The sequence below is a fragment of the Embiotoca jacksoni genome, unplaced genomic scaffold (assembly GCF_022577435.1).
Source record: "Embiotoca jacksoni isolate LCO1_2020_lvr unplaced genomic scaffold, fEmbJac1.0.p SCAF_51, whole genome shotgun sequence".
Taxonomy (NCBI): domain Eukaryota; kingdom Metazoa; phylum Chordata; class Actinopteri; family Embiotocidae; genus Embiotoca; species Embiotoca jacksoni.
Window position 1 is genome coordinate 1176114 of NW_027185405.1, and position 26714 is coordinate 1202827.

At 43.0% G+C, this 26714-nt stretch overlaps 4 protein-coding genes across 6 annotated transcripts; 3 read left to right on the plus strand and 1 right to left on the minus strand.

Moving 5' to 3' along the window:
• Positions 1-327: 327 nt before the first annotated feature.
• LOC138211953 (Fc receptor-like protein 5) lies at positions 328-5088 on the minus strand. Of its 2 annotated transcripts, none has more exons than XM_069172161.1 (7): positions 4914-5088; positions 3459-3588; positions 2578-2613; positions 2023-2280; positions 1697-1942; positions 933-1124; positions 328-747 (listed from the first exon to the last, which is right to left on the minus strand). In XM_069172161.1, the coding sequence occupies exons 2-7, from the start codon at positions 3505-3507 to the stop codon at positions 689-691; spliced, it is 840 nt and encodes a 279-aa protein (XP_069028262.1). In that variant the 5' UTR covers positions 3508-3588; positions 4914-5088; the 3' UTR covers positions 328-688. The 2 variants fall into 2 exon arrangements, with proteins under 2 accessions (XP_069028262.1, XP_069028265.1); XM_069172164.1 differs by lacking the exon at positions 4914-5088 and adding an exon at positions 3699-3710.
• LOC138211954 (uncharacterized) lies at positions 4340-6569 on the plus strand. Its single transcript, XM_069172165.1, has 3 exons — positions 4340-4477; positions 5497-5844; positions 6018-6569. Exons 1-3 carry the CDS (start codon positions 4417-4419, stop codon positions 6398-6400), a joined length of 792 nt encoding a protein of 263 aa, XP_069028266.1. The 5' UTR covers positions 4340-4416; the 3' UTR covers positions 6401-6569.
• A 1354-nt stretch (positions 6570-7923) lies between these two features.
• tkfc (triokinase/FMN cyclase) lies at positions 7924-16515 on the plus strand. Its single transcript, XM_069172184.1, has 19 exons — positions 7924-7978; positions 8162-8321; positions 8860-9667; positions 10164-10266; positions 11044-11233; positions 11320-11424; positions 11580-11767; positions 12061-12139; positions 12226-12315; positions 13000-13034; positions 13114-13198; positions 13335-13424; positions 13683-13799; positions 13903-14160; positions 14255-14361; positions 14488-14594; positions 14907-14940; positions 15068-15160; positions 15249-16515. The coding sequence occupies exons 4-19, from the start codon at positions 10261-10263 to the stop codon at positions 15396-15398; spliced, it is 1734 nt and encodes a 577-aa protein (XP_069028285.1). The 5' UTR covers positions 7924-7978; positions 8162-8321; positions 8860-9667; positions 10164-10260; the 3' UTR covers positions 15399-16515.
• Positions 16516-16581: 66 nt separating this feature from the next.
• LOC138211968 (circularly permutated Ras protein 1) lies at positions 16582-25048 on the plus strand. 2 transcript variants are annotated; one of them, XM_069172182.1, is made up of 19 exons: positions 16582-16902; positions 18380-18431; positions 18649-18705; positions 19465-19584; positions 19691-19768; positions 19878-19963; positions 20067-20261; positions 20488-20532; positions 20624-20713; positions 21364-21515; positions 21609-21690; positions 21854-21981; positions 22108-22192; positions 22339-22445; positions 22568-22680; positions 22799-22910; positions 23008-23148; positions 23359-23452; positions 23977-25048. In XM_069172182.1, the coding sequence occupies exons 2-19, from the start codon at positions 18380-18382 to the stop codon at positions 24127-24129; spliced, it is 1890 nt and encodes a 629-aa protein (XP_069028283.1). In that variant the 5' UTR covers positions 16582-16902; the 3' UTR covers positions 24130-25048. The 2 variants fall into 2 exon arrangements, with proteins under 2 accessions (XP_069028283.1, XP_069028282.1); XM_069172181.1 differs by having other exon boundaries at positions 16582-16775.
• The last annotated feature ends 1666 nt before the right edge of the window (positions 25049-26714 follow it).

Genomic DNA, 26714 nt, shown 5'->3' on the forward strand with positions numbered 1-26714 from the left:
ATGGTTTACATGTTGTAGTTTGTACCTTTGATTTAAAAAGTGACTTACGGTCTGATTGACAGTATTTATTCAAACATGCTGAAGTAGCGTATTTAGATCAATAATGTATTCTTAATCTATTGACATTATCTGCAGTGTGTAATGGTGTTTTATGAAATAAATTCTACAATAGTACAAAGTTCTCTGTGCTTTGTCTGTTAAGATATGTGACGTGACACATTAGTTTATAATAAATCACACATTTAACACTTTCTGCCGGCTCCTCTGGATTTGTTTGAACACGAATACATGAATGAACAAATAAAACCCACACAATCACAAACAAACCAGCGACAGAAAAGATCCTCGTCTTTATTTTCATTGGAGCGGGTACATTTTTCAAAATCCTCTGAACAACTACGAGGTTTCATTTGTACAGAAGTAAGGAGACCGGTTTGTGCTCAACATTTGTGCATCTTTCATGCAGCCTAATCTGAGATGTTAACTGCAAACACAGACTTTTCAATACGTTTGCAAGATTCAGTTTAAGATTAAAAAAAAAAATGTTTCATTAAATATGACAGTGACAGAAAGATGTCCTGGGTTAGTGACTCTCAAACAACAGAATCACTTGTAACTGTCTTGATGTTTCTCTGAAGTTTCCATCCGCTCGGACACGAAGAAGATCAGAGGTGATGATGCTCCGTGGTTACAGCAGGGCAGCCTGGGTGGGCGGGGTTATCACCATGGAGACAGGGAGCTCATTTCCTGCAGTCAGAGTAGGTGAGAAAGAAAATGGAGAAAAAAGTTTTGACATTAAAGACAGCTGTCAATCATCAGGTGATTGATTGACAGACTGGCTAAATGCTTGGTTTATTGGTGGACTGGTTTGTTCTGTCAGTCAGCCGGTTGACTGACCGGTTGAAAGGTCAGTAAATGATCCTGAGTGTTACCTTTGGCTCTGCATCGATATAGAGACACCAAGAGGGCAGTAGAAATGAAGTACGGACAGAACACCACCAGGTGGCAGAGCAGTCTGAGCTTCAGCTGGAAGGAGGCGGAGCCGGAGGGCGGAGCTCCGGTTGTGGCCGTGGGTTTACCGGTAGTTGGAGAGAGAAGCTCACTCGGTGAACATGTGGATGAAACTATCAGAGAGAGAAAGACAAGAAAAATACAAGAGAAGAAAAAGGTGTTTATTGTGAGCAGCAGAATCTTCTGAATAAACGGATGAGTTTGTATTCACCTAGTTTGTATTATATGAGCACACTGAAATTGTTCTCTAACCTGTCAGAGCTCAGATATAATGGGAGTCTATTGGAGAGTTGAAGTGAAAGTCACGGTGGGTAAAAGACAACAAATCTCAAAGCTTAAATTTACATTATTTTTTTCCTAAGATTTTAGAGATTCCAAATTTTAAATGTGTGACATCACAAAATCTGACCTGAACGACACGTATCCATTGTAAAAGAAGACCAAACACCGATTTAGTCAGTAAAAGTTCAAACCCTCGTAAACCGTTTAGAGTTTGTTTTACACTTTTACTCTGAAGTGTGCTGCACCAGCAGGGTAAACACCGCTTAACAAATCAAGACCAAAAGTCAGAGGAGGGTATTACCAATCTATTACCAATTTTTGTTCCAATTTTCTCAAAGCTGCAGAACTAGCAAGAATAAATATGGAGGACAGTAATTAAGACGAAATAAGTTCAGCTCCTCACCTGTGATGGTGATCCAGCTGGGTGGAGACGCTCCGTGACCACTGATGTCACACTTGTAGAGGCCCTCGTTGGACCTGGAAACATGGCGGATGGTCATGTGACCCGCAGGCTCCGTCCCGATGAGGGAGCCGTCTTTATAGAAAGCGGCTGGGAGGTCGGTGGGCGTGGCCTTTTTTTTACAGCGCAGTGTGACATCATCTCCCTCCATCACAGGGAGGACGGGACTCTGCAGGACCACTGCTCCACCTCAACAAAGAGACAAACCGCAGCAGGTCATCCACGTGCAACGCGGCGTCATCGGCGCTGACCGTACCCTCCCATCTTACCCGTGACGGTGAGGTTGATCACGTGACCGGATGCTCCCTCTCTGGACTCACACCAGTAAGCTCCGCTGTCCCACGGCGCCAGGTAGCTGACGTTACAGGAGGAACCAGCTGCCTTTCCCCATTCGTCACACCAGGTCATTTTGCGTTTGGTTGCGTTTCTCCTCACAGTCCATCCAGCAGAGTCGTCGTCGTCGCAGCTCAGAGACACACGATCTCCCACAAACAGCTGCGAGCTGCTGGGAGTCACAGTCAGACGAGCTGCGAGGAAGAGCGGAGGACATGCGGGCTGATATGTGCATGCATTGATGGACGGTTCATCATGGTTTGTGCCGGTTCTTTAGTCCTTTGTTGAAACTCATCTTTGAGGTGTTGATGTCTCTGAGTTGGAGGCTTTGGTTCAATTAAAATAAGTCAATGCATGTTGAAGACTGTAGAGTTTGAGGAGGAGCGTCTACTCGTAACATCGGGGTTATTTTAAGCTGCACCCTTTTCTTAATGAATCTGCCAACAGTCTCTTAGAAAGACTTTAAACTGCGATAGAATATGTCGACTGACCTTGGTTGGTTGTGCAGCTCAGCAGTGACGTCAAAACTAAAAAAAGAAAAGGTTACTTTGAAATTTTACATTCTAAACGAGATCAGAGGCACGCACATGAGGTTGCCATTAAAAAGTTCACGGACTATTCATGTTGAACGCAGCACAGTGATGCACACGGAGCAGGAGGAAGCTATAACTTTCTCGATGAAGTATTCCGGGTGTCGTCTCTTGATCAACATCAGTTCCTCACGTTAACGTAACCGCTGGTAACCTGAACATTTGTGATTTCACCGCGGATCTGAAACTGGAGCAGAGAAACATCAGATTTTGGGGGAACAGAAAGAAGTCACAGGTAGTCGAATCCGGTCAATCGTGTTGGTGGGCAGCTGTGATTGTGAGGTTGCAGGCAAAAATCTTGGGAGTTTTCAGCGCCACAGTTCAGGTGGTTCACAGCGGACGTTTTCTCTCAGAAGGTCCCGGTAGAACTCGGTGTGGACAGTCTGACTCTGGAGGATGAATTCACGGTGACGCAACGTCAGAGAAAACCCAGCTGGTGTCTCCTGACCTGACTCCTCCTTCTTCGGTCTCGGACGGTGAAGCTCCGCCCCCTCTTTGAAACGTGAACGTCACTCAGAAACACCTCGCCCGGCTCGTCGCTTCATCGCCGGAGACTTTCTGAAGCGTTTCGAGGGTCTCTGTCGACCATTTCTCCGAGTTTGAGACAAAATCTGATGTTTCTCTGCTCCAGTTTCAGGTCCGTGGTGAAATCACAAATGTTCACTTGGAACATTAACTCACGAAGGTTGTTCCTTCCTGTGGCTCGGTGCGCATTACTGCGCTGCGTTTAACAGGAACAGACTCTGAACTAATCGATCCTTCATTATGTGTCAGGTACTTACAAAGGAGCCACAATAGAGATGTTTCCTCCATCCTGCTGCTCGGTGACATTAAATCATCACTTTCATCAGTTCACTTTGACTTCGAATAAATCCCTCCTCTTTCCTCTGGCTGGCATCGTTGTGGTTTCCTCTGGGGGAGATACGTTTTTTTGTTTAGGTGCAATGACGCAGAGACATAAGGTTTTGAGATGAGGCACTGAACCAGAACATTAGTTAAAGATAATAGAAGTCTTCACAAACCGGAAATCAACAACTGACACCTAAAGAAGATCAGTACCAGCGTGATGCTTTCACTGACTGTCTGAGGAACATCGTTGATTTTGCACACTGGTAGAAACAGATGCATGTTCCTGTAGAAGATAGTGGTACAGCTGAGAGGAAGTGAGAGGCAGGTGGTTTGGCTGCGGCTGTCTGTCTCTGCTTTAACCAGAGATGTGGTCGATGTCGGACAACGAATTAACTGTGTGGCTGCACGACAACAGTCCACAGATTTGTTGCCTAACAACAGTTTGCCTAATAGCAACAGATCCTCACATTGTAGTACAACACAACCAGTAAAGTCGAAAGAATCAACACATAACAAATAGAAAACCTCTAATCATGTGTCCATGAAAACAGTCAAATTCAATTCAATTCCATTTTATTCATAAAGCTCTAAATCACAACACAGGTTATGCCATGGCACTTAACACATTAAAGTCCTTACAGCAGAACTTTACAACATTCCACAACTGTCTGCTTCTTGTGAGGTGATGTAGTTGAGTAATGGGTTGGGCTTAATGACGCTACCTCCACGCAGCACGATATTTAACTTTAGCGTGGGAGCGTAGAGGGACAGTTTAGTTTGGGTCAGACGCTTGGGTCGTAGTAACAGCTGCGCAGCATCAGAGAAGTTTTATCCACTTTTAGACTACTTGTTAGTAGATTAGAGATTTATAGGATAGAAAACACTCGTGTCATGGTGAACAGAGAGCTGGTAATCGTCATGTTGGCTCTGTCGGTGGTACAGGTTAACCCTGGTGAGTTGTTTTGGAAAATTCCTTTTACATAAGTCGTGTTGAATTTGTTTTTACTTTTACCACATGTAGCCTATACAGTATTGTATTTGTGGTCGAATCGAGTAATCTTATGAACTGAGAATGGAAGTAGTTTTTTCTTCAAGGCTTTCTGCCACAAAACCAGACCTTTTTCCTCTTTTCCTAACATGAAACCGGTGTCAGAAATGTTAGGGAGAACTTCGCCCAAAAAGTCACGTGTTGGGTTACAGTGCGTGAAAAGTCGGCGAAACAGACACTTTGTGAAAACGAAAAAAAGGGCAATTTTACTGTCATGCTCCACCTCTGGACCACACTGGACCTGGTCCAGATTCCAAACTACATTACTTACACGGGTTTACCGAACTTTTACCTTAAGTACTGAATCGGAAGCAAACTCCAGCGTCGTGGTAAGACCTACCTGTGAGTCCAGGCTGAGCTGCCTCTGCTGTCTGGTCAGCGCAGTCAGGTCTTCCATCTTATGAGTAAAAGATGTCACAGTCCCCATAATTATAAAAGGCATCCATGCCGTTTGGTATAAACGGTTCATCTCCCCACATTTTGGTCCGGCTCTGCAGCCTTCCTGCTCTTTTAGATCCTCGGGAATCTGTTGTCACGTCAATCCACAGGGAGTGTCCATGTGTTGCGCAACGCTTAGACGTGCAGCCACTTGCACTGCGCTGAAGTTTAGGATCAGAGTGGCGGGGCAAAACCAGTGGCCTCATTTATAAAACGTGTAGGATTCACATTAAAGCAGTAAGGCCCAGATCTATGTCCGCACAAATACTGAAAAGGGCCTGCGGCAAAAAAAAAAAATCCCGATTTATGAAACTGCGTACGCACACCTGCACGCAATGTTCCCTTTATAAATCACAATACAGGTGGAAATATGTGAAATACCTTGTTCAAGTAACTCTTGCCTCTTTTTGAGCTTATTGTGGTATTTTTGGTGTCATTGAAAATGTAAATACAACCTCTCTGCTCTGTTGTTTTGTCTCCTTCAGACGGGAAAAACATCACGCGTGAGACGGGAGACAACGTCCCTCTGTTGTGTCAAGTTGTCAACAGCAGCGTCCCCATCGTTGCTATAAATTTGACCAGATCTGGCCTGGGCTCGGAACATGTCCTTTTTTTTCGGGATGGTAAGGTGCAGAGAGACAACCAGCATCCATCTTATGAGGGCCGGGTGGAGCTGAGAAACCTGCAGATGGATGGTGGAGATGTGTCTCTGATTATCACGAATCTGACAGTGAACGACAGTGGAACGTACACGTGTGAAGTCACCCGGAGAGAGGGAAACAATCCTGTTATTAAATCCACCTGCAATTTCACCCTAGATGTTCGTCCACCTGGTGAGTTAGTAGAGTTCAATTTGTCTCTGTTCAAACCTGAAGCTGTTTTACATACAGTGACAGTGACAGGGTCAGAGGTCAAGTCTGACAGCAGTTTGAACAGGAAACACATCATGTTGATTGATCATTACCTCCCTGTCAGCTGACAACTATCACCTGTTTCTCCTCTGCAGGTCCAAAATCTACGTCACCTGCTGGTCCAAAACCTACATCACCTGCTCAGCCATCTACTGATGTGATTGTTGGGATTGTGATTGGTGTGATTGTGATTGTGATTGTGATTGGTGTGATTGTTAAGTATAGGATTGTGATTGTTGGGATTGTGATTGGAGTGATTGTTGGGATTGTTCGGTTGTTTGGATTGGACAGCCTTAGTGAGAAATTCAAACCTCATCCTTCTGCTAACGCAGCTGATGATGAGCTCGAAGGTCCTAGCAGAATCGTCGTCCCCCTTATGAATGAAGACAGGCTAAGCAGGACAGACATGTCTCCTCTGAAACCCAGCTGTAAATGGACCCAAAACAAGGACAACAATGAAGTTAACGAAGAAATGTGAAGGAGACAGTTAAGGGGTATCTGGTAGAGGTCTGTCAGTTACCACAGCGATGACTGTCCTGCTGGCTGGTAGCATGACCGGGCACACCTCATGAAGGATATTTAACCATTGCACTGTTGGTTGTTTGTTTGTTTAAATCTTTGCACTATTGTTTGGTTAGTTTAATATGATTATTATAATAGTATATTGTGGTGGTGGGGTGTGGTTTAGCTCAGCTGCAGGGGGGATGGAGGGGGGGAGTAGTTCGGGGAACGGTGTAATGAGCCCAGCTGAACCGGATTTTGACTGATTGCCTCTCTCCTATAAAGTGAGCAGTGAGACACCGGAGAGGAGCGGTACAGGGAGACTCCTCAGGTGTGGTGACAACAAGACGGCACCCACCCGCTCCTGCTCGGTGGCTCAAAATGGGATTTATTATATTATTATTATTATAGATATATACTGTACTGTATATATTGTGCATTTTATATTTTTACTGTTATTTACTGCTATTTTATTGCTTTTCTATTATTCTATTCTGTTCTATTCTATTATTTTATTCTATTATTTCTATTATTATCTTATTGCTTCTGTATGCTGCTGTAGCGAAAAAAAATTTCCCCTCGGGGATTAATAAAGTAACTACCTACCTACCTACCTTTATTAGTGAAAAATATAATGCTTTTTATAGTGCTTTTTTATTTTTATTTGATCTTTTTATAATTAAGTATTGAGTCCTTGAACTGTTGAATGTACCGAAAACAATCACTGCACTCCTTTAATACTGAAAAAATAAAGCGTAATGATGACGTGATCCTTGTGGGGTAAATTTGGCCACTGATGGTGGCTCATCATCCTCGTCTCTCCAATCTTTCTTACTTTACAACAAACCAAACAGCTGGAAAATGGGTCCCAAATCCTGCGAGTTCATCTAGCAGATGATTGACTGGAAGCACAAGAAGTATTCAGATCCTCAATAAAAGTATCAGCAAACAGTGTAAGAGTACTCCATTACTATTGTTAATACTACAATATAACTGCTTGTGAACAGAATGTCACTAATCATTGACTGAAATGCAGATTTGTTGTGGGCTGACATTTACTTTACTTGAGTATTTCCACCCTAAACAACTTTATACTTCTACATCTGAAATATTGTGCTTTTACTGCACTCATCGTGTATCAGCATCAGTAAGTCGTGACTTTTCTCAACACCATTCTTAAAGGTACTTTTTGCTGCTCCGTAAAACGTGAAAATCTAGATGGACTTTCAAAGAACCGCGACTTCCGCTGCAGCGGTTACGTCATTTCCTCTCAACTGTGGAGTTTCAGTCCTAGGATGGAGACGGAGTTGGTTTGTTTTTTTGCTATTTTCATTGGTCCGTGAGCCTTTCACTTAAAGCTCCCAGAACATGAAAACCAATCACGGGACGAGCGGCGGACTTTAGTCCCGCCCTCAAGACGTCACCCAGGAAGTAAAGCTTTTTTAACGGTCTTCTGTGTTCGCCATTTTGTCTGCAGCTCGGCACCCTTGCGAAGAGGCAGCGGGGTGGGCGGAACAACATGAAGGCACAGAGTCTGTCCGCCGTCTTTTTAAAAGTTGGTTGACGTTTCTCAGGGTTTATACGGTGTTGTCTGTGGAACTGTGATATGTCGTAGAGTCCAGAGAGCTCTCGGTCCGTCACCTCGCTGGACTCTCTTGCTGCTTAAAGTCACTTTAAATGACTAGTCGTGAAATGAAATGAAATGAAAGAAACACCCTCCACTTGTGTTTTTCTCCAGATGCATCCATCCATAATAAATGCCGGAGGCCGCTTGGAGAGCAGCGACGACACACCTTTCCAGCTGGGTTGTCCTCTGTGTCCCAGATTTCAAACCTCACGAGAGAAAACGAAACGGAGACACCTGGATGTCCACATCAGAAACGCAGTGCGCTTCAAAGGTAAGTTCACGAGAAAAATCAGTTTAATATCAAACTTTAAAGGTGCAACGTCCTGTTGCACTGACTGAAAGGTTGAAAGGTCAACAGTCTTTCTGGCCAGAAAGGAAAAAAAAAAAAAAAAAGGTAACTTTCAATGAACCATAACTACTTTTTTGTCATTTGTGATTTAATTTCACTTAGTAAAATAATTATATTGTATAGATATCGTGCCAAGTTATTTTCAGGCCACTTAACAGAGTAAAGTCTTTACAACAGGACTTTAACACACGAGCAACAGCTGAGAGGGAAAAACTCCCTTTTAATGGTAAGAAAAGGACCGAAGATATCTGTAAAAGAAAACACACTAAACTACACAACCGAGGAACTGCAGAGACACAACGGAAAAATATTTAAAAAACTGAGAAGGCCTGAAGTTAAGGCGAAGTAATGAGCCAGTCTATCGAAAAGGAACGTTTATGTTCTTTTTAATAGTTGGAAAAATTCATAATTGTACATTTTTAATATGGGACATTGTGATTTATTTTTTCTTTTCTTGAAGACAGGATCATTTGCAGATGCAACCTGCCGTGCAGAGACTCGGGTCACTACCACTGTCCACGCTGCATGAAGACCATCATGCGCAAAGAGGATCTGACCGTCCATGTGACCGGATGCCAAAACGCACGCGATACACCGCCGCCGGGACGTGACCCCGGCTCGCCACCGCCGCCGGGACGTGACCCCGGCTCACCACCGCCGCCGGGACGTGACCCCGGCTCGCCGCCACCTTCAGATGAAGTCACCGCTCCATCTGCTGCCCGGGAGGTGTCGGCACGCCCCGCAACACCCGCATTACCTGAACCTCACTCAGAGCCTCCCACATCCACCCCGGAGGGTTCTGCTGCATCAGTAGTGAGCGCAGACCACTCATACACTCTCCATCCTTTGGCTTTACCAGTGGGGGTGGACCATAGCTACACCCTCTCGCCCCGGTCCCCCGCGGTGCCGCCACAGTCGCCCTCGGCTTCACCCCGGTCCCCCGCGGTACCGCCACAGTCGCCCTCGGCTTCACCTCCCTCAGCCTCCGAATCCCCCGCTGCACCGCCCGAAACGACAGAGTTTCCATCCTCACGCGCGCCGTACCTGAAGTCGGTGAAGTGCCCTCGCTGCCCCCTGGTTCTGTACAAAAAGAACTTGTCAGTCCACATGCAGAGGAAACACGCGGGGCCGAAAGACACGTGTGGACGTTGCGGAAGTAAAGGTTTCATGCAGACTGCCGGTTTGAGGCCCAAAGAAAACACATGATCCAGGTGTGAAGAGTCTCTGGTGGTTCTGGACCTCCACGGAAAAGCACTTCCTGTCTGAGGGTAAGTTTTTCTTGAAGTCTTTATTTTTCTGTTTCAGCCCTTTAAACAAGGTTCACACAAAAGTATGGAAAGTTTTTAAATCCACACAAGTGCTTCAGGTCCTTTTCTCACACTGCGTTCGTGTTAAATATCATTTTATTTTTGTGAAAACACAAAATCAGTGTGAAACAAAGGTCTGTCCGTCGATTAACTCTGCTCCAATTTGTTTGTTAAATCCAATCCATTTTTATCAGATTACAAGTAGAAACAAGTAGGTGTGAGTGGCTGTCGTCTTCTTCACCTTTTCTAAAATAAAGCAAAACTTCCCTTTGGTTTTTCAAAATAAAAGTCAACCCTCCATGTTTGACTCCACTTCTTTTAACTTCGAATCAAATATCTGGTCTTGTTTAGCTTCATATTTAACATAATATCATCATAAAGTATTTTGTAGCCCTAATAGTAGTAGTTAACCATTTATAGCATTTCGAAAAGCGTGTGCTTTTATTTTGTCGACCAGTTTGCGACACATCCGGTGTTGTTCCGTCTGAACTGACTGAACGCTGCTTCTTCTTCAACCTGCTGTCAGAGGAGAAAAGGAGGAAAGTAAAGTTAAAATGGAGGTAAAGAAAAAATGAATTGAAAAGTGTTTATCGAACTGGAGAAGTTCAGTGAGCAGCGAGATTTGTCTGGTTGTTAATTTGTGCTGACATTAAGAGTTTTTATGAGCCCGGTTCAGTTGGCAATGGAGGATCAAAGCCCTGAGCACACTGACCTGCAGGGACAGCTGGAAATAGCCCGCAGTTCATTGTGTTGTTGGTGCAAGTAAAACTTTATTGTTCAGCTTCTGTACACTTTGATTTGATTGTGTGTGTTCTCGTGTCATCATGCACAGTTAGCATGAGGTAGCTATTAGTTGTGTTTAGTAATTAAACCCTTAATCTGTTTATTCTGTTGTTTCTCTGTTTGAAGACGATAGGTGATTTTTTTTTTTTTAATTTTTTTTTTTTAATTTATTTATTTATTTATTTTTTTTAGTATCATTGCTTAAATCAATTTGAGTAATTGTTAATGCTTATGTTTGGACAGTTTGGTCAGATTAGGTGAATCTCCATATATGTGAAGGCAGGGACAGGAAGGGTTTATGGTATTTGTTTTTTTTACCAGGGAAAGAGAAGCAGCAGATGCTGTCGTTTTTGTTTGTTTGTTTGCAGAAATGCTAAAGTAAACGATGGACTTTTTTTCCTTGGTGCCTCAGTGGCCGTTTGAATCTGAGCTTTTTTTTTATTATTATTATTATTATTATTATTGTTGTTGTTGTTGTTGTTAAATGTGAGGACAAATTGCCCCTACAGCTTCATATCTGGTGAGCTGACTGTGCGTGTCTGTCTGTCCGTCAGCCTCAGAAGAAGCTGATCAACTCGGTGGACGGCTGCGTGGACGAGGCTCTCCGCGGCCTCGTCGGGGCCTCCGGCGGCCTGTCTCTGCTGAAGGGCCACAGGGTGGTGCTCCGGTCCGACCTGGACAACCTCAGGGGCCGAGTGGCGCTGCTGTCCGGAGGCGGGTCGGGACACGAGCCGGCTCACGGCGGTAGAGACTTCGATACTTCAGTGTGTAACACGGAGCACCTTGAATCTCAGAGTTTACTCCTTCTCTCTCTCTCTCTCTGTCTTCAGGGTACATCGGTGCTGGTATGCTGTCAGCTGCAGTTGCAGGAGGAGTGTTTGCATCGCCGCCTCCTGCCAGCATCCTGGCTGCTATTCTGTCCTTGCACAATGCTGGTAATGTGCGCTCAGTCTTCATCATATCTTAAGTCTATTGACTCATTGAAAGTCGTGAACAGAACAGGATTGTGCAAATTTTTGGCCGTAAAAAAAAAAAAAAGTCCAAATATGTTGGACTCTTAAATGAAATAATGCCGCTCCTCCCTCCCCAGGAGCCTCCGCCGTCCTTCTCATCGTGAAGAACTACACCGGCGACCGCCTCAACTTTGGCCTGGCGGCAGAGCAGGCCCGTAACCACGGCGTCGCCGTTGACATGGTGATAGTTGCCGAGGACTGCGCCTTCGAGCGACCCAGTAAGGCCGGCCGAAGAGGCCTGTGCGGCACCGTCTTCATACACAAGGTACACGACAGGTGGTTGATAAAACACGAACAGTTATCGGTGTACTGAGTGAGCTGAGCAGACGCTACCTGCTGAGGAAGACCAGGAGATGCAGCTGAAAGCCCCAGAAACACCAGAATACATCTAACTACCTCTTAAATTGTACTTTAATAATGACAGAAGAAAGTGATTCTTTTCTTTTAGACGGGTTTGTGTGTTCCCATTTTTGCATTTCAAAATAAAAGCGTACCTGTTCCATCATGATAAAAACATCTCATTTAAAGTAATAAACATCTGATCACACTTCCTCTCAGCTGGCAGGTGCTTTGGCAGAAGAAGGCTGCTCATTGGACCAGATTGTTGCCAAGGTGACGGGGGTGTTGAAGGGGATTGGTGAGTCTCTTCTTTTGGGTTTACCTGCTCCCTCGCTCACCTGCTGGGAAACTCTCCATCGAGATGTGTTTCTGTGATTATTCCAGGGACGCTCGGGGTGAGTCTGTCTCCATGCAGCGTTCCAGGCTGCCTGCCGACCTTCGACCTGCCGCCCGGAGACATGGAGCTGGGACTGGGTGAGGGACGGTGAGGGGAGGGTGGAGGGAGGTGGAGCACACTTTCTTTTTGAACATTTTATTAGAAAATGACTTCTAATCGGGCTGAAATTTAAACCTGTTGATGTTCTTTTTTTTTTTTTCCATTGACTTCAGTTGCAAGTTAATTATCAAGAAAACAACTTTGACCACCTAATAAAGGTGTCAGTTTTTATAAAAGTGGATAGCTGAAGGTAAATATCTGATAGATTTTTCTGCCTTTCAAGAAATCTCTGCAATGTTTGCGGGAGCTTGAAGTGTTGAAAAGATTCCCACCATTTTTCTGCAAAACAATGTGAGGTGGAGGCAGACGGTTGATGTGTGAAAATCTAAGCACATTAAAACTCATGTTTGTTGTCCTTAACTTCATTTAACGACTCAACAAACCCTTTTATTTTATCAAGGCAACGCAAAAGAATTTGATGATGGAGTTTTCCCGAAGACGTGTTAGCAGTGAGGCTGTTCCCAGGTTGAATTTCAAAACCAATACTTCCGCTAGCACCCATTTATTTTTTTTCCTGTGAAGTTGATATTTACATTTCCGGTTAAGAAGATGAAGTGAGGAAGCACTAGATGATCAAACTGTGTCAAAGAAGCACGGAAAGTATTACGGAGAAATATGCAGGACGACTTGTAAATATTCACAGGTTGTTTTCCATCCTTCAGGAATCCACGGAGAACCTGGAATCAAAAGGTCAAAGGTGAGTCGGATTCAGCCTCAAATGTCGTGTTTGTACGTCTCCATTTCTGTTTGTTTTACTGGTTTGTCTTGTTCATCAGGTGGGCTCTGCAGATGAGGTGGTGAAGACCATGATGCATCACATGACCAACCCAGACAGCCAGTCACATCTGCCACTGAAATCAGGTCTTCTAGTTGTTGTTGTTATTATTATTATTATTATTATTATTATTATTATTATTATTATTATTATTATTATTATAATATTATCTTTTAGTGCAGCTGCTCTTTTTTAAACTCACTGTTTGTGTTTGTTTTTTAGGAGATAGTGTCATCGTGTGTGTGAACAACCTCGGAGCTCTGTCCTGCCTGGAAATGGCCGTCGTAACCAAAGCGACCATCGTCTGCCTCGGTGAGCGGAGTGTGTAAAAAAAATAAAATAAAAAAAATAAAGCACTGACAACAGAAAGCTCTCGACGTGCAACAGCTCACCGAGTTACAATCAGCATTAACGCTTCTTGTGTTTTTTAAAAGGCGGTAGGCAGCCAGTGTTTCAGGTGCATCAGTGAGGATTAAATAACAATAACAAATTACATAATTTAGATGGAAGTATTTAGGATGATCCAAATTTAATTGAATGAATTGTGACAGGTGGTTTCTATGGTTACAGAGGGCCGTGGAGTGGTGGTTGCTCGGGTGATGTCCGGGACGTTCATGACGTCGCTGGAGATGGTGGGAGTGTCGCTGACCCTGATGAAGGCCGACCCAGAAACACTGAGACTGTTTGGTAACGAACACACACAAAAACCGACAGCCTTTTGGAAAGGACACACACACACACACACACACACACACACACACACACACTTAACCTCGTCTATCCCATCCAGATGCGAAGACCAGCGCCCCCGCCTGGCCGAACCTCAGCAGCGTGACTGTGAGCGGACGCGACTACGTCACAGACGCTCCAGTGATGCGCACACGGCCGCAGGACGGCTCGCACCCCGAAGGTCCGCTCAGTCCTGTGATGCGTAAAGTGCTGGAGAAAGTTTGTTCCACGCTGTTGGAAAAGAAGGAGGAACTAAACTCCCTGGACCGCGCTGCCGGGGACGGAGATTGTGGTAACACCCACGCGCAGGCCGCCAGAGGTAGGAAACCGTGCGCAGCACCAGCAGCGTTCACAATAAAACCGGAGAAGACGATGAAGTTTCCGTCTAAAGTTGTGAAAATGCTCGTTTTCAGCCATTCAGGAGTGGCTCCGGGATCACGTGGTCCCCGGTTGCCCCGAGCAACTGTTCTCGGTCCTCGCCGGGTTGGTGCAGGAGAAGATGGGCGGGTCTTCAGGAGCGGTGGGTATTTATTGTATGGAGGGATGTTTGACAACGTCTTCAACACACACACACACACACACACACACACACACACACACACACACACACACACACACACACACACTCTCATTATGTGTCTTTCAGTTGTACAGCCTGTTCCTCACTGCGGCCGCCGGTCATGTGACCGAAGGGCCGAGCAACGCTGCAGCCTGGGCCGGCGCGATGCATGCTGGGACACAGGCCATGAGAAGGTGTGATGTTTTGATCTTCATGTGGCCGTTCAGTGGTTTCCAATCCTTCGTATGATCTTCATCAGCAGGTTGATGCCGTTGTTTGAGGACTTCTCATCCATGTTGCTTTTCATCCGCAAACTTCCAACATGTTTTTATTTCCAGTCTTTTTAACTTTTTAGAAGTAATTATTTAATTAAAATAATTTAAATCAGGTAAATCATGAAAACAAGTACCTCCAACGAAGTGAATGTTGCCTTGACAACCCTGCAAGTATTTGGAGTGATCACGGGTTCAGCGGTTGAAACGATCCTAAATGTTGATGCCTTCCAGGTACGGTGGCGCCGACCCCGGAGACAGAACGATGGTGAGAAACATTTTATTAATGTGGTTTCATGTATTTTATTTTCATCCCTCAGCGGTGAAATCTTCCCCTCAGGTCCCCGTTCGTCTCTTCATATCTCTGCTGCTGTTTGGGTTCTGTCACTCTGTAGTTGGATGCTTTGTGTCCTGCAGTGGATGAGCTGATGAAGCTGACCACGGCTCCACCTGGTGGACAGATGGCGGTACTGCAGACTGCTGTGCAGGTGTGGTAATTATTCTAACAAGCTTTTCTTTTCTTTTTTTTTTCACTGCATTCATACCGTAACCACCTATCTTCTCCTGACTCCCCAGAAAGCAGCCTCGGGGGCGGAGTCGACCCGCAGCCTCACGGCGAGGGCCGGGCGAGCCAGCTACATCGCGGCCGACCGGGTCACCCTGCCCGACCCCGGCGCCGTGGCGGTGGCCGCCATCTTGAGAGCTGTCCTGGAGGCGCTGGAGTGACGCAGCGAGAGGGATGTTAACACGACCAGAACAGCAGCAACCCGTGATTACAGGCTCACTCTTTAAATCTGCTGAAACTGTAAAGTATTACAAACTATGAAAGACACTCGGCAGCAGTTTAACGCATCCACAAGTTCTGCTGATTGGTCAAAAACAATAACAGGATCTGTCTTTTAAATGTGATTAACAACCTTGAATAGTCTTCGTTTTGTTTGATCGCTTGAATCATTATTTTAACATTCCTAATTTCTACTCATAAAATACAATAGAAAGAAATAAGTTATAAATGTATGACATTAGTAAGGTATGTTGCACAAACATTGTATGTGTGCACAGCATATGAGACATTCCTGATCAACTGGACATTCAGATAATTCATAATCAATTTACAGTTATGCAACATGAACCAATTTAAAACTGTATTTTTTATTATGATTTGACATCTTTCAAGCAGTTGTTGTGATTTAAGAGAAGACTGAGGAACTTAGGAGACATATTTGAAAAGATGAATAAGTTAGAAAAAATAAATCAAAAGATCCGAGGCTAAGATATCCTTCAAGAAATAAAAGCTACTACATTTCCCATGATGCAACTTAAAAGCGCGTTTCATTTGACCGCACTCCCTCGTAAATGCCCTTCTTTCAAACTCCTCTCCCTCGCTGTTGCAACAGACTTTATAATATATATTTGTGCGATCCGAGCTCGAACCAGCAGAACCCTAATGACATCACTATGACATCATCAAGGCCCGTTTCTCAGATGTGATAAAACAAACAACAAAAGCAGTAGCGAGTGAACCTTTGAGACTGATAATATATACTAACTTCTCTTCAATGTTCCACATGTAGTAAATACTGCACACAGATTAAACATACTTAGTTGATACAACAATGTTAATTCTAATAAAATAATTATTATATACTGTGTTAAGTACAGACATTTATAATGTGTGTTTTTTTTACATTAGACGCACACAACTGTCTCCTGGACACTTAAGGATTTACCTCCTATACACACAAACACACACACACACCAAGAGTTTTACAGTTTTATGTGTGATTTTCCTCTTTCATGGTTGTAACGTAAAACATGTCAATATAAATCTTTTTCAAGTCTCCCTCTCTTTTAACTTTCTTTTCTGGCTCTCCGCCTCCGTTATCAACTTCCTGAAATACACGCACACACGCCACACAGACTTTTAGACTTCGAACACGCCCACGCGCATGAAAGCTGCTGCGCTGGAAACACTTGCTTTCTGTTTGAGCGACGCGGCGCTCAGACCTCGATAAAAGGCAATTATTTCATTTAATGTGCAGTGTGCGTGCGCGCGCGTGTTTTCCTGTAATGAATATGAAAATCTACAGCTGACGATCTGAGGTATGAGGAAGACTACTTGTGTTTTTCATTCTTTAGTTGGTTGTCACCTGTGTGTGTGTGTGTGTGTGTGTGTGTGTCTCGGTGGAGAATTTCTGGTGAGCTTGATTTGTGTCAACAGTTTCTAAAGGTAAGATTCACCTGCTTTTTCTTTTATTGTATTTCCAAGTGAACAGAAAAGTGTTAAAGTGATTTAACATGAAACTGAAGCTGCAAAACCTGCACAAACCATGGAGCATCAACATCTGTAGGAAAGAACTAAACACATGTTTCAGGGTTTTTACATCTTTAACATCTTTTACATTTAGATCTGTAGGATATTTGATCTAAAGGAATGTACATTATTATTATTGGGATAAGCAATATTGCAATATTGGGATTTATTAGTGACAGTAAAGTTTATGTGTTTGAGATGAGAGGATTTGTTAACTTGTGCTTTAAATAACTGAATGTAATCAGGTAAATGTTTGATGTTTTGGTAAATATACCAGTTTTCTGTAAGAGTGGAAATACTGAAACGATGATTTCATACACTTCACCTTTAGTATCATGTTCATGGTTGTGCCTTATTAGCCGGGTTATAGGTGGACGGGTGCTCTTTCCCCAAAATGTTGACCTTTTTAATATTTTTCAAAGACCCATGAGGTGACCTTCATTTTATTTTGGTGGATATTTTGCTCTCCTGTTTTCCTTGTGCTTATAATGTAAATCACAATTATTCAAAAGCACTGGCTGTTGTCTTTAAATTCGTTTCTGAGTCTCGCTCCAAGTCTAAAATGGAAAAATATTTAATTTATGATAATGTAAAATATAAAAATCAGCATCTCGTCACAACTGAGACGTTGGAACGTAGAAGTTTTTAAGTAGAAAATTATTGGAACAGTTGATAGTTGATCAAAATAGTTCTTGTAATCTTCATGTCCATAAAAGCTCTTGTTTTTTTTGCTTTAGTTTAGGTCAGTGCAGTAAAAAATTAAAGTCCCAAATGCACCTTTTCAGAGCCGAGAACAGAAGACGTCGAGTTAAGGGATACTCAGATAGAAACGGTTATTGATGTCTTTTGAGTAACAATTAATCAGTAAGGCAACACGTTCACGTTTATGACGGGCGTCATGTTGATTAGAGACAGGCCACGTAGGTTTTAGCACCTTTAGCTGCTGCTGATGAGTCAGCAGATCAGGCTCTCTTGCATTAAACCCCGCTGCGTCCTTTATGTGGACCTCAGTGAGGTTTAGCCGCATCCATAAATATGAATTTATGATCTAAATATACGTGTTAGTCAGCCATTAAACCCACTTTGAAACTTCCCCCCATCAGGCCGTTATTTAGTACGCTCTTCTCTTCACCCTCAGTTGTTCAAACAGGAAACGTCTGCTTTCATGGTTTTGCTCAGCCACATGTTTACCAAAGAAAACCCCAAAATCAAGGGCCCCGGTTGCCATGGTGACATCACATTGACAATGCGAGGAAGCTGATCTGCCAATGGTGGTTTATTAGATTTTAGTATTGTATGTTCATATTTCTCTCTTTCTTGTCCTTATTATTTGATTTGGTAAAACGCTTGTTGCCTCTCGAGTCCTTTAAATATCGTTGTGTTTGTGTCTCAGATGGAGTTTGCCTGCAGTCATGTTGTGTGTAACTGGAGGCCCAGTGGAGCAGGTGAGACCGGTCGAATCCTTTTCACCAAAATGCCTCCAAAAAAATTCTGAAGTTAAAACATTTGTAAGAAAATTTTAATTATTTTTTGCTCCCAAACTGGGGAATTTCTTGACAACAACCAAAATAATGTGTATTAAATGTGATTGTTTGTTAATTTTTACATTTCTGTCACCCAAATTAATTCTGTGATGATACGGGATTTCCCCTGCATCCACAGGCGTTTCTGTCATCGAGCACAAGTACGACAACAGAGTCGCTGCAAAACAGCAAGATGGTAATTAAAAAAAAAAAAAAACGGCATTCGTAAAGGTCAACTGAACTGTTGTTTTTCTGTCTCGAGTCTTCATCACATTCTCAAGAGAATTAGAGTGAAATAACAGGAAAGCGAATAAAGTAGTGTGTGTGTGTGTGTGTGTGTGTGTGTGTGTGTGTGTGTGTGTGTGCGTGCGTGCGCGCATGCTTGTAAACTCAGTGGTAGATAGTGTGGGAAATGTGCAGATAGAAATCAACAAGATAAAGTGCTCATGTAGAAAAACTTGTCATATAAATGTAATCATACAAGAAAGAAAACATTTAAAAGTGTGAAAAAACCTCTACATTCGTTTAAGTCAAATTTTCCTTTTTTTTTTTTACCTCGATTCTCAAAGAAAAAAAAACAGCATTTCTCCACTAAAACCTAAAAAAGTGGATAAAACAAATACCTCAGAAGTACTTTGTTCTTGTGTTACAGTTATCTGGTAGAAAACCTGCAGGGAAAAGCATACAAATAATCTTTTCAAACATAATATTTAACTTTTCATGTTAAGATAGTTGTAGGACTACTGAAGTTTAGAACAGACAAACACACTTTTATTTATTACTTACACTAATGGGATTTTTTTTTTTTTTTAATGATTAAAATAGATCCACGTGTGACGGTAACGGAGGCTTTAGCAACATGAATCGACGAGTTAGTTGATTAGTTTGTTCATATTTTGCATTTTAATAAAACAAAATACTGAATGTGGTTATCTGATGAAACGCTCTCCTTCAGATCCGCCTCCTCCACCGCTGCCGCCCCGTCGCTCCAGGAAACCTCAAACCGATTCCATTCCTGTCCCTCCTCCTCGCCTTTCTCGTCCCGCCTCTCTGCTTCCTCCCGTCCCTCCCAGACGTGAGTTTCGACCGCCTCCTTCGACCGCCTCCTTCGTCACACCTCCTTCGTCACGCCTCCTTTATTTCAAACGGATGCGAACTGACGTTTTCTCTCCCTTTGTCAGGAGAAGGAGAAATCAGGCTGGAAGCCAACGTCAACGTCGTCTCCTTCAGCGTCGGAAAACTGGTCGACATCAGCAAAGGTCCGAGCGCACACACACACACGCACACACACACACACACACAAATACACACTTCCATTGTTTTGTTTTTGAATATTTAATTACATTTTTGTCCTCCTCGTCTAAACAGACTCAGGTGTGGAGAGTTGTCAAAGCCCGGTGATTTGTGGGAAATGTAGCGGCGCCTTGTCGTGTCTGAGTTCAATTCAGGGGAACGTGAGTCATAAATTATTTCACAAATTTCCCTCTTAAGTTCTGAATTATTTTTTTAATGTCAAACGTGATGAAATAGATGAAAAAGGTGCTCTCCGGTTTACAGGTGTGGGTGTGTGAGTTCTGCGGATGCGAGAACGGCGTCGACCGCGTGGGCGGAGCCTGTGTCGGCCAGCGCTCAGGCGTGCACAGCGACGACCTCTACCTGCCGAACCAGAGCGACGACGACTACCAGAACCTGGAGGACACGCTGGTCGTGTTCTGCGTGGACATTTCTGGCAGCATGAGCGTCACTACAGAGGTGTGTGTGTGTGTGTGTGTGTGTGTGTGTGTGTGTGTGTGTGTGTGTGTGTGTACAGCCTCAATTTAAATACCAGCCTAAAAAGATGTAGGTTTTCTTTTAAAGATGTCCATATTCTAAAACTAAGAGGAAGAAATAGAGATCCCAAAACACGAGACGTTGTGTTGCCACCTTAAATCGGTCCCCGAGTGGAGAAATGAAATGATCCGTGTTTCCTCTACTGTAGGTTGCATCCAGCGGCAGATCACCAGCGTACAAATCCAGACTGGAGGTAAGATGTTGTAAAGTTAAACTCATTCACTATCTTTGCACTGACTGTGATAACGTGGTGGTATTAAAACCATGTTTTTGTTTTTGCGCAGGGTATCCAGGACGCCCTGCAGAGGGCGCTGTCCTCCACGCTGCAGCAGACCCCTCACAGGAGAGTGGCGCTGGTGACCTTCAACGACGAGGTGGGAGAAGTAGTAGAAGGACAAAAGGGTATTAATTGACATAGTAATGATATTTAAAGCCTGTTTAAAGATTTTAGTGAATAAATTAAATTCCTTTTAATCAAAATCCTGTTTTATTAGATTAAGTTTGTTAATGCTGAAGAGGTAGATCATTATTCCGTTGGCTCTCTTTAGACTCCGTAGGCGAGTGTTTCCCAACCAAATGATGGTTTCCAGGATTATTAAAAGGCAATAAAAAAATGTTCTTTTTTCTTTTTTTAACCAGTTTCTTTGAGCTATGAAATGTAGTCACGTTTGTGCAATACAACTTATGTGTTGGAATGAATTGTCTATTTTTATGTGTGTTACACGTTGACTTAAAATGTGTTAAGACTTTCTTTTTTTTAATTACTTAAATTAAAATAATTTATGGCACACAAATGTATTTTTTTTGTAAATACTGTTATGTTATGTCCAAAATGCAGAACTCTACCAAATACATCAACTCTAGCCCGACTGGGACAATAAAGTATATCAAATCATGACTTCTTTTTTCTTCTTTTTTTTTTGGTAAAATTATAAATCAATTAGTTAGAAAATAAATGTGTGATTATGTTTTTAAATGTCTGAAGATAAATCCCAACAATCCCCCCCCCCCGGTTGTCTTACAGGTTGTAATTTACGGTGATGGCACTCGTACTCCTCTCACTCTCCGGGACTGGGCGCTGGTCGACTACGACCATATATGGGAACAAGGCGTGGCTTACGACATCCCCCACTGTATCGTTGAGACCCATCATCACCTGATACAGAGGGTCGAAGAGTAAGTTGTGTGTGTGTGTGTGTGTGTGTGTGTGTGTGTGTGTGTGTGTCTCTCGCAAATGCTCGTACTACTTTATTCTGTTAACATTTCCAGGCTCAGAGAACACGGGGCCACATGTCTCGGTCCTGCAGCGTTAGCCTCGGTTGCCATGGCGTCAAAGTACCCCGGGTCAAAGGTGAGTGAGCGTGAAGGACATTAAAGAAATAAAAACAAGCCAGAATGTTTGTCTGATTTTTTAATTTTTTTTTTTTTTTTTTTTATGTTGTTATTTAGAAGGAAAAAAAGAAGAAGCTAAAACTTGATTCCAGAATCACTTTTCCTGCCGTCGTGTCTTGCAGGTGATTTTGTGCACCGACGGCAAAGCCAACATCGGACTCGGTGAGATGGAGGAAACTGCCTCTCTGTCCTCGTCTCCTCTGACGTCGTATTTCTACAGACAGCTGGCTGTGCAGGCCGTGAGCAGTGGGCGAGTTACACACACACAGCGACGGCATATGATGCACAGAAAACAAGCCCTGCTTTAAAGCAGCTGTTGGAAATACTTCAAATTTAAAATATCTACTTATGTTTTTTGTTTTTTTTCTGTTTTTAGCGTCATAATATCGGTAATGACTTTCAAAGGGACAGATTGTTGCCTGGCTGACATCGGGAGGCTGGCTGACACTACTGGAGGAAGGGTGAGAGAGACACACACACACACACACACACACACACACACACACACACACACACACACACACCTCTAACTAAGTTAGTTCTCTTTACAGATTAGCTACTGAGTAAAATTGAATCATTAAAACGTGCATCATAAACTCCCGTACAGGTGAACATCGTGAGCATCGGTACCGTGGCAACGGAGATTCAGTCTGTCTCCGTGGACAACGTCCTAGCAACAGGAGTCACGGCAACCGTGCTTGCTCCAGACGGAGTGTGAGTTCTGATTGACCACAAAAGATACGTCATGCATTCATCTTTTTTCTGTCTACCTGTGAGTTGTGGCCCTTTTTATGGTGACTTTTTGTTTTTATTCCACTCTCTCTGTATTTCCGTAGATATTTTCCGTACGAGGACGAAAACAATCACAAACTCGTCAGAGAGATCGGGAACGTGACCGAAGGGATGGAGGTCACCTTCCAGTTCGCTGTGAAACCAGATTTTACGAACGGTAAGCCTGCTGTCATCGTACGGCAATCAGCTTCGGTGTGGCGCCGATCATGTACAATTTTATTAAAAATAATTTATGGGGCAGAAGCTGATTAATAGCGTTTTAACGTTTTTGCCAGTTTTTCTCCAGAAGGCATCACTTCCTTTCCAACTCCAGCTGAGCTTCAAGACCAGAGACCAACAGCGAGTCGCTCGAATCATCACCGAACGGCGACCGCTGACGATCTGCAGGTACGAAGCTCTCTTGTTGGATTTACAGTCTTGTTTGTTTTTGTTTTTTCTTCAATTGAGCACAAAGATAATTTACGTGTCTTTGTCTCGTCTGAAGTCGTGTTTTCGCCAGTAAACTCAACATGGCGGTACTCGGCGTCCACTGTGCTCAGCTCTGTGCCAGACTGACCATGGAGGGCCGAGTTCGGGAAGCACAAGAGCAACTGAAGTTACAGCAAGACCTGCTCAAACATGTCAGGTACGAGTCTCTGAGCACCTTGACCTCTGAACCCGGTAGACACAGGATGGCAATAAGTGTGGGGGCGTAAAAACAGATCCATGTGCTCCATCCAGTGAAGCCTCATCTGAGTCACAGCTCAGCCTTGTTTGTAATAGTTTGTGTTTGGTTGTTGTTGTTGTTGTTGTTGTTGTTATTGTTAATAATACACTTCCTCTTTGTGCATCGTAGTAAGTTGAGGCCAATTCAAGAGGAAGAGAGTATCTACAGTAACTGGGTGGACACCATGACAACAATCTGTGATGACATCACAACAGAATCACAGGTAACCCTTCATGTAATTTATTAATGATGACAGTTTATTAATATTCTGTTGATTGAGGATCCCTCCTTCCATCAGTAATATTATTTCATTTTATATTTTCGTTGGTCATTGTTGTTGTTGTCACTGCAGTCCTGTTTGTTATTGAGCTGGACTGTCTATAAAAGTGTTCCTAGCTTCTGGGCCTGAAAAATGAGGCCAATGCAGAAGTGCCTTAAAGTGCAATACCAGCTAGGGCCACTAGAGGTCGGCTCCAAAAAGAATCCGGCTCCACAGACTCCCATTCAACTTCTCTCATGAAATACCACGTCAATAAACGATGCCGCTCGCTAAAGTCGCTCCTTCTTATTAGTTTTCTGTCGGCCCATCTTAAAATAATACCGTCATTTATTCCATATTTGCCCTTTAAAACCAGACATTTAATTCTTCTGAGCTTCAGACTGCAGCACGGTTTACAGATGGAATCGTTTCAGTGTCAGACAACCAGATACACAGGACACAGATTTATCAACGTGTTTCCCCTGCAGACTCTCTCTGATGAAGCAGCGAAGGTGGTGTACCAGATGAAGAGAGCCAGCAGCGTCAGCAACAAAAACAACATCATCAACAACAACAGCAACGCGGTCGAGATCCAGCAGAAGACTGCCAGAAAGAAAAAGGCCGCCATGGAAGCAGTGTAAAAAAAACAACAACCAAACAATCATCCTCGGAGACGTACTTGGAAAAAGGAAGAGATGGTTAAATTGTTCTCAGCGACACGCGGGGAGGATTTTATATCTTTTATCTGCTATTTCAAATGCAACAGCTGCTTTAACGTAGAGTTCAGGAACAAAGGAAAGGATCCAGATCCTTTTACTTTTAGCACAAGTGATTATTACGAAGTTAGATTTTATTTTAAATGGATAAAATACATTTAATTATGAATTCATACAGCATTATTCCCATCCAAAAACATGCACCTCAGGTCAGGTTACCTGGCGCCACGCTAGTGGCAGCCTGTTGCAGCAGCTCCCCCCTGAGAGCCCCCCCTGAGAGCCCCCCTGCTGTAGCGAAGAAACTTCCCCTCGGGGATTAATAAAGTGAAATAAAATTTAAAAAAAAAAAAAAAAAAAAAAAAATCTACACTGGATAACCCATAATGACAAAAAAAAAAACCCCATAAATTCATTAACAAAACTGAAATTAATAAAATATGAAAAACGGAAATCTCTTATTTACAAAAGTATTCTGACCTTTAATTTAGATTTAGTAGAAGCTTCATACTGTTTTGTGGAAGCTCTCCAGATGTAGATTGATGAAAATGTATAATTTTATCCGTATAAAACCACATCTATAAATATACAGAAAGAGTTCTTAACACTTTCAAAAGTGACTGGAGGTCAATTTGCTCAAAGTGAATTCAACTAAAATGGATCTTTTTGCACAAATCAGACCCACAAAAGTTTATGGAAACGAGGAAGATCAACTAATTAAATGTCTTAAATGTCTCCTGTGAACATGTCGTGGCAGAGAAATGCAGCCAAACTAATCGGTCCTGTTTTTAGATTTCTGTTTTACAGGAAGCAAGAATTCGTGTCAAATAAAATCACGTCTATGTCATTTTCAAACTCTTCCTGTCTTTATAACTTTGTAAAAAGTCTTCAATCACAGGAGGGAAGTCTTCTGGCATCAACCATTTTCATGGAGGGTTTTTTTTTTCACTATTACCAAAACTAACTACTCAAACTATTATTCAAACATTCTTACAACAATAATCAACTTTTTTTTATTTGATGTATTTGAAGTACACGATTAACTATATAATTATGTGTCTGTAGATATTTAATGTGTCGGCATCTTCGGTATGACACCGATTTATCTTGTAGTATTGTTTGCCGGGAGTACACACACACACACACACACACACACACACACACACACACACACACAGCCCTGGAAGTGTGTGTAGGTTTATATCTGAGTGCATCCTTGTGTGAAGTTTACATGGTGTGTTGCAGGGAATGTGGTTTTCCAGTTTGTTGACACTGACATGCATGTGCAGGACGACCTGCTGCATGTTGTCAGTAATATATACCTGCGTATACACAGTCGATACCTCTTGCTTTTTTAAATCCTGCCTCATTTTGGACTCTTGTTTCTCCCGTTCAACTCGCTCTTTCCTCTTTCCCGTTTGGAGTATCTGCTGTGAGCAAGCCGGGCGTGTTCCTGGTGAGGTTTGACTTGACACAGTGACCTAGAAAGTTTTCTAATGTGTCACTGAAGGTGGTTTATTTAATGGCACGTATATGTCCCGTGAACATGACGTGTCTTCTTTGGAAAAATGCCGCCCAGACTAATAAAGGGAGAGGTTCCCTCTCAACTCTCAAATTTTTACCTTCAAACAGCAAATGTAGCTGTAAATACCAGAGGGGAGCTTCCCTGACACGCTAGTTCAAAGTGGGAATTGACACCAAAAATAAAGTGTCCTGAAAAAGTGAGTTGAAAGAATTGAAAATCTAACTTGAGATATTGAGAGGAAAAATGTTAGAAGGTGTGATTTTCCTTAATAAGGCAGAAATAGCTCATTTACTTCCATAATTTCATCTGTTTTGTTCCAACCAACAACGACGTCACCTGGCGGTTCGTAAACTGCAACGTAAACCGGTTTTGTTTTTCTGCTCTCGTGTCGTTTTTGGCTGCAACAAGAAACCAACGTTAAACCAACATTAAACCAGCTTTAAACCAACGTTAAACCAGCTTTAAACCAACGTTAAACCAATGCTAAACCAACATTAAACCAGCTTTAAACCAACGTTAAACCAACGCTAAACCAACATTAAACCAGCTTTAAACCAACGTTAAACCAACACTAAACCAACGTTAAACCAGCTTTAAACCAACGACAGATACAGTTTGTAAAAAGCTGGTGAATATATGGGAGCATTCATCTGATAAAGACCCAGATTTTTAACTCTGGACTCGGAGGAGACCAAAAACTGATATATTAATATACATATTACAGTGACTTGAATTTAGTATATGAGTGATGTTATTAGTAGCTTGTTTTCGCTGCCCCCTGAGCGAGAAAATAATCAGCTGACGTTAATTTTACAGCTTCAGTTTGCTTCCCAGAACTCGACGTGCCGCTCACGATGTCGCGATAAGAGACGTCGGAGAAAACGGGCTCCGATTTGGCATCGTGCTCCAAATGTGTCGCAACAAAATGCCAAAAGACAAAACAAACAGTGAGAACAGGTGGACTTTATCAGTTGGCTGCGATGGTGCA

Coding starts and splice junctions, on each gene's coding strand:
- LOC138211953 (XM_069172161.1), bottom strand. CDS start 3,507: ATGTCACCGAGCAGCAGGATGGAGGAAACATCTCTATTGTGGCTCCTT. Junction 2,614..3,458: donor ATCTCTATTGTGGCTCCTTT/GTAAGTACCTGA, acceptor TTCTTTTTTTAG/TTTTGACGTCACTGCTGAGC. Junction 1,125..1,696: donor CAGCTGGATCACCATCACAG/GTGAGGAGCTGA, acceptor TCTCTCTGATAG/TTTCATCCACATGTTCACCG.
- LOC138211954 (XM_069172165.1), top strand. CDS start 4,417: ATGGTGAACAGAGAGCTGGTAATCGTCATGTTGGCTCTGTCGGTGGTA. Junction 4,478..5,496: donor GGTGGTACAGGTTAACCCTG/GTGAGTTGTTTT, acceptor TGTCTCCTTCAG/ACGGGAAAAACATCACGCGT. Junction 5,845..6,017: donor CCTAGATGTTCGTCCACCTG/GTGAGTTAGTAG, acceptor TCTCCTCTGCAG/GTCCAAAATCTACGTCACCT.
- tkfc (XM_069172184.1), top strand. Junction 11,425..11,579: donor TCTGTCCTTGCACAATGCTG/GTAATGTGCGCT, acceptor CTCCCTCCCCAG/GAGCCTCCGCCGTCCTTCTC. Junction 14,362..14,487: donor TGGGCGGGTCTTCAGGAGCG/GTGGGTATTTAT, acceptor TGTGTCTTTCAG/TTGTACAGCCTGTTCCTCAC.
- LOC138211968 (XM_069172182.1), top strand. CDS start 18,380: ATGGAGTTTGCCTGCAGTCATGTTGTGTGTAACTGGAGGCCCAGTGGA. Junction 18,432..18,648: donor CTGGAGGCCCAGTGGAGCAG/GTGAGACCGGTC, acceptor CTGCATCCACAG/GCGTTTCTGTCATCGAGCAC. Junction 20,262..20,487: donor GCATGAGCGTCACTACAGAG/GTGTGTGTGTGT, acceptor CCTCTACTGTAG/GTTGCATCCAGCGGCAGATC.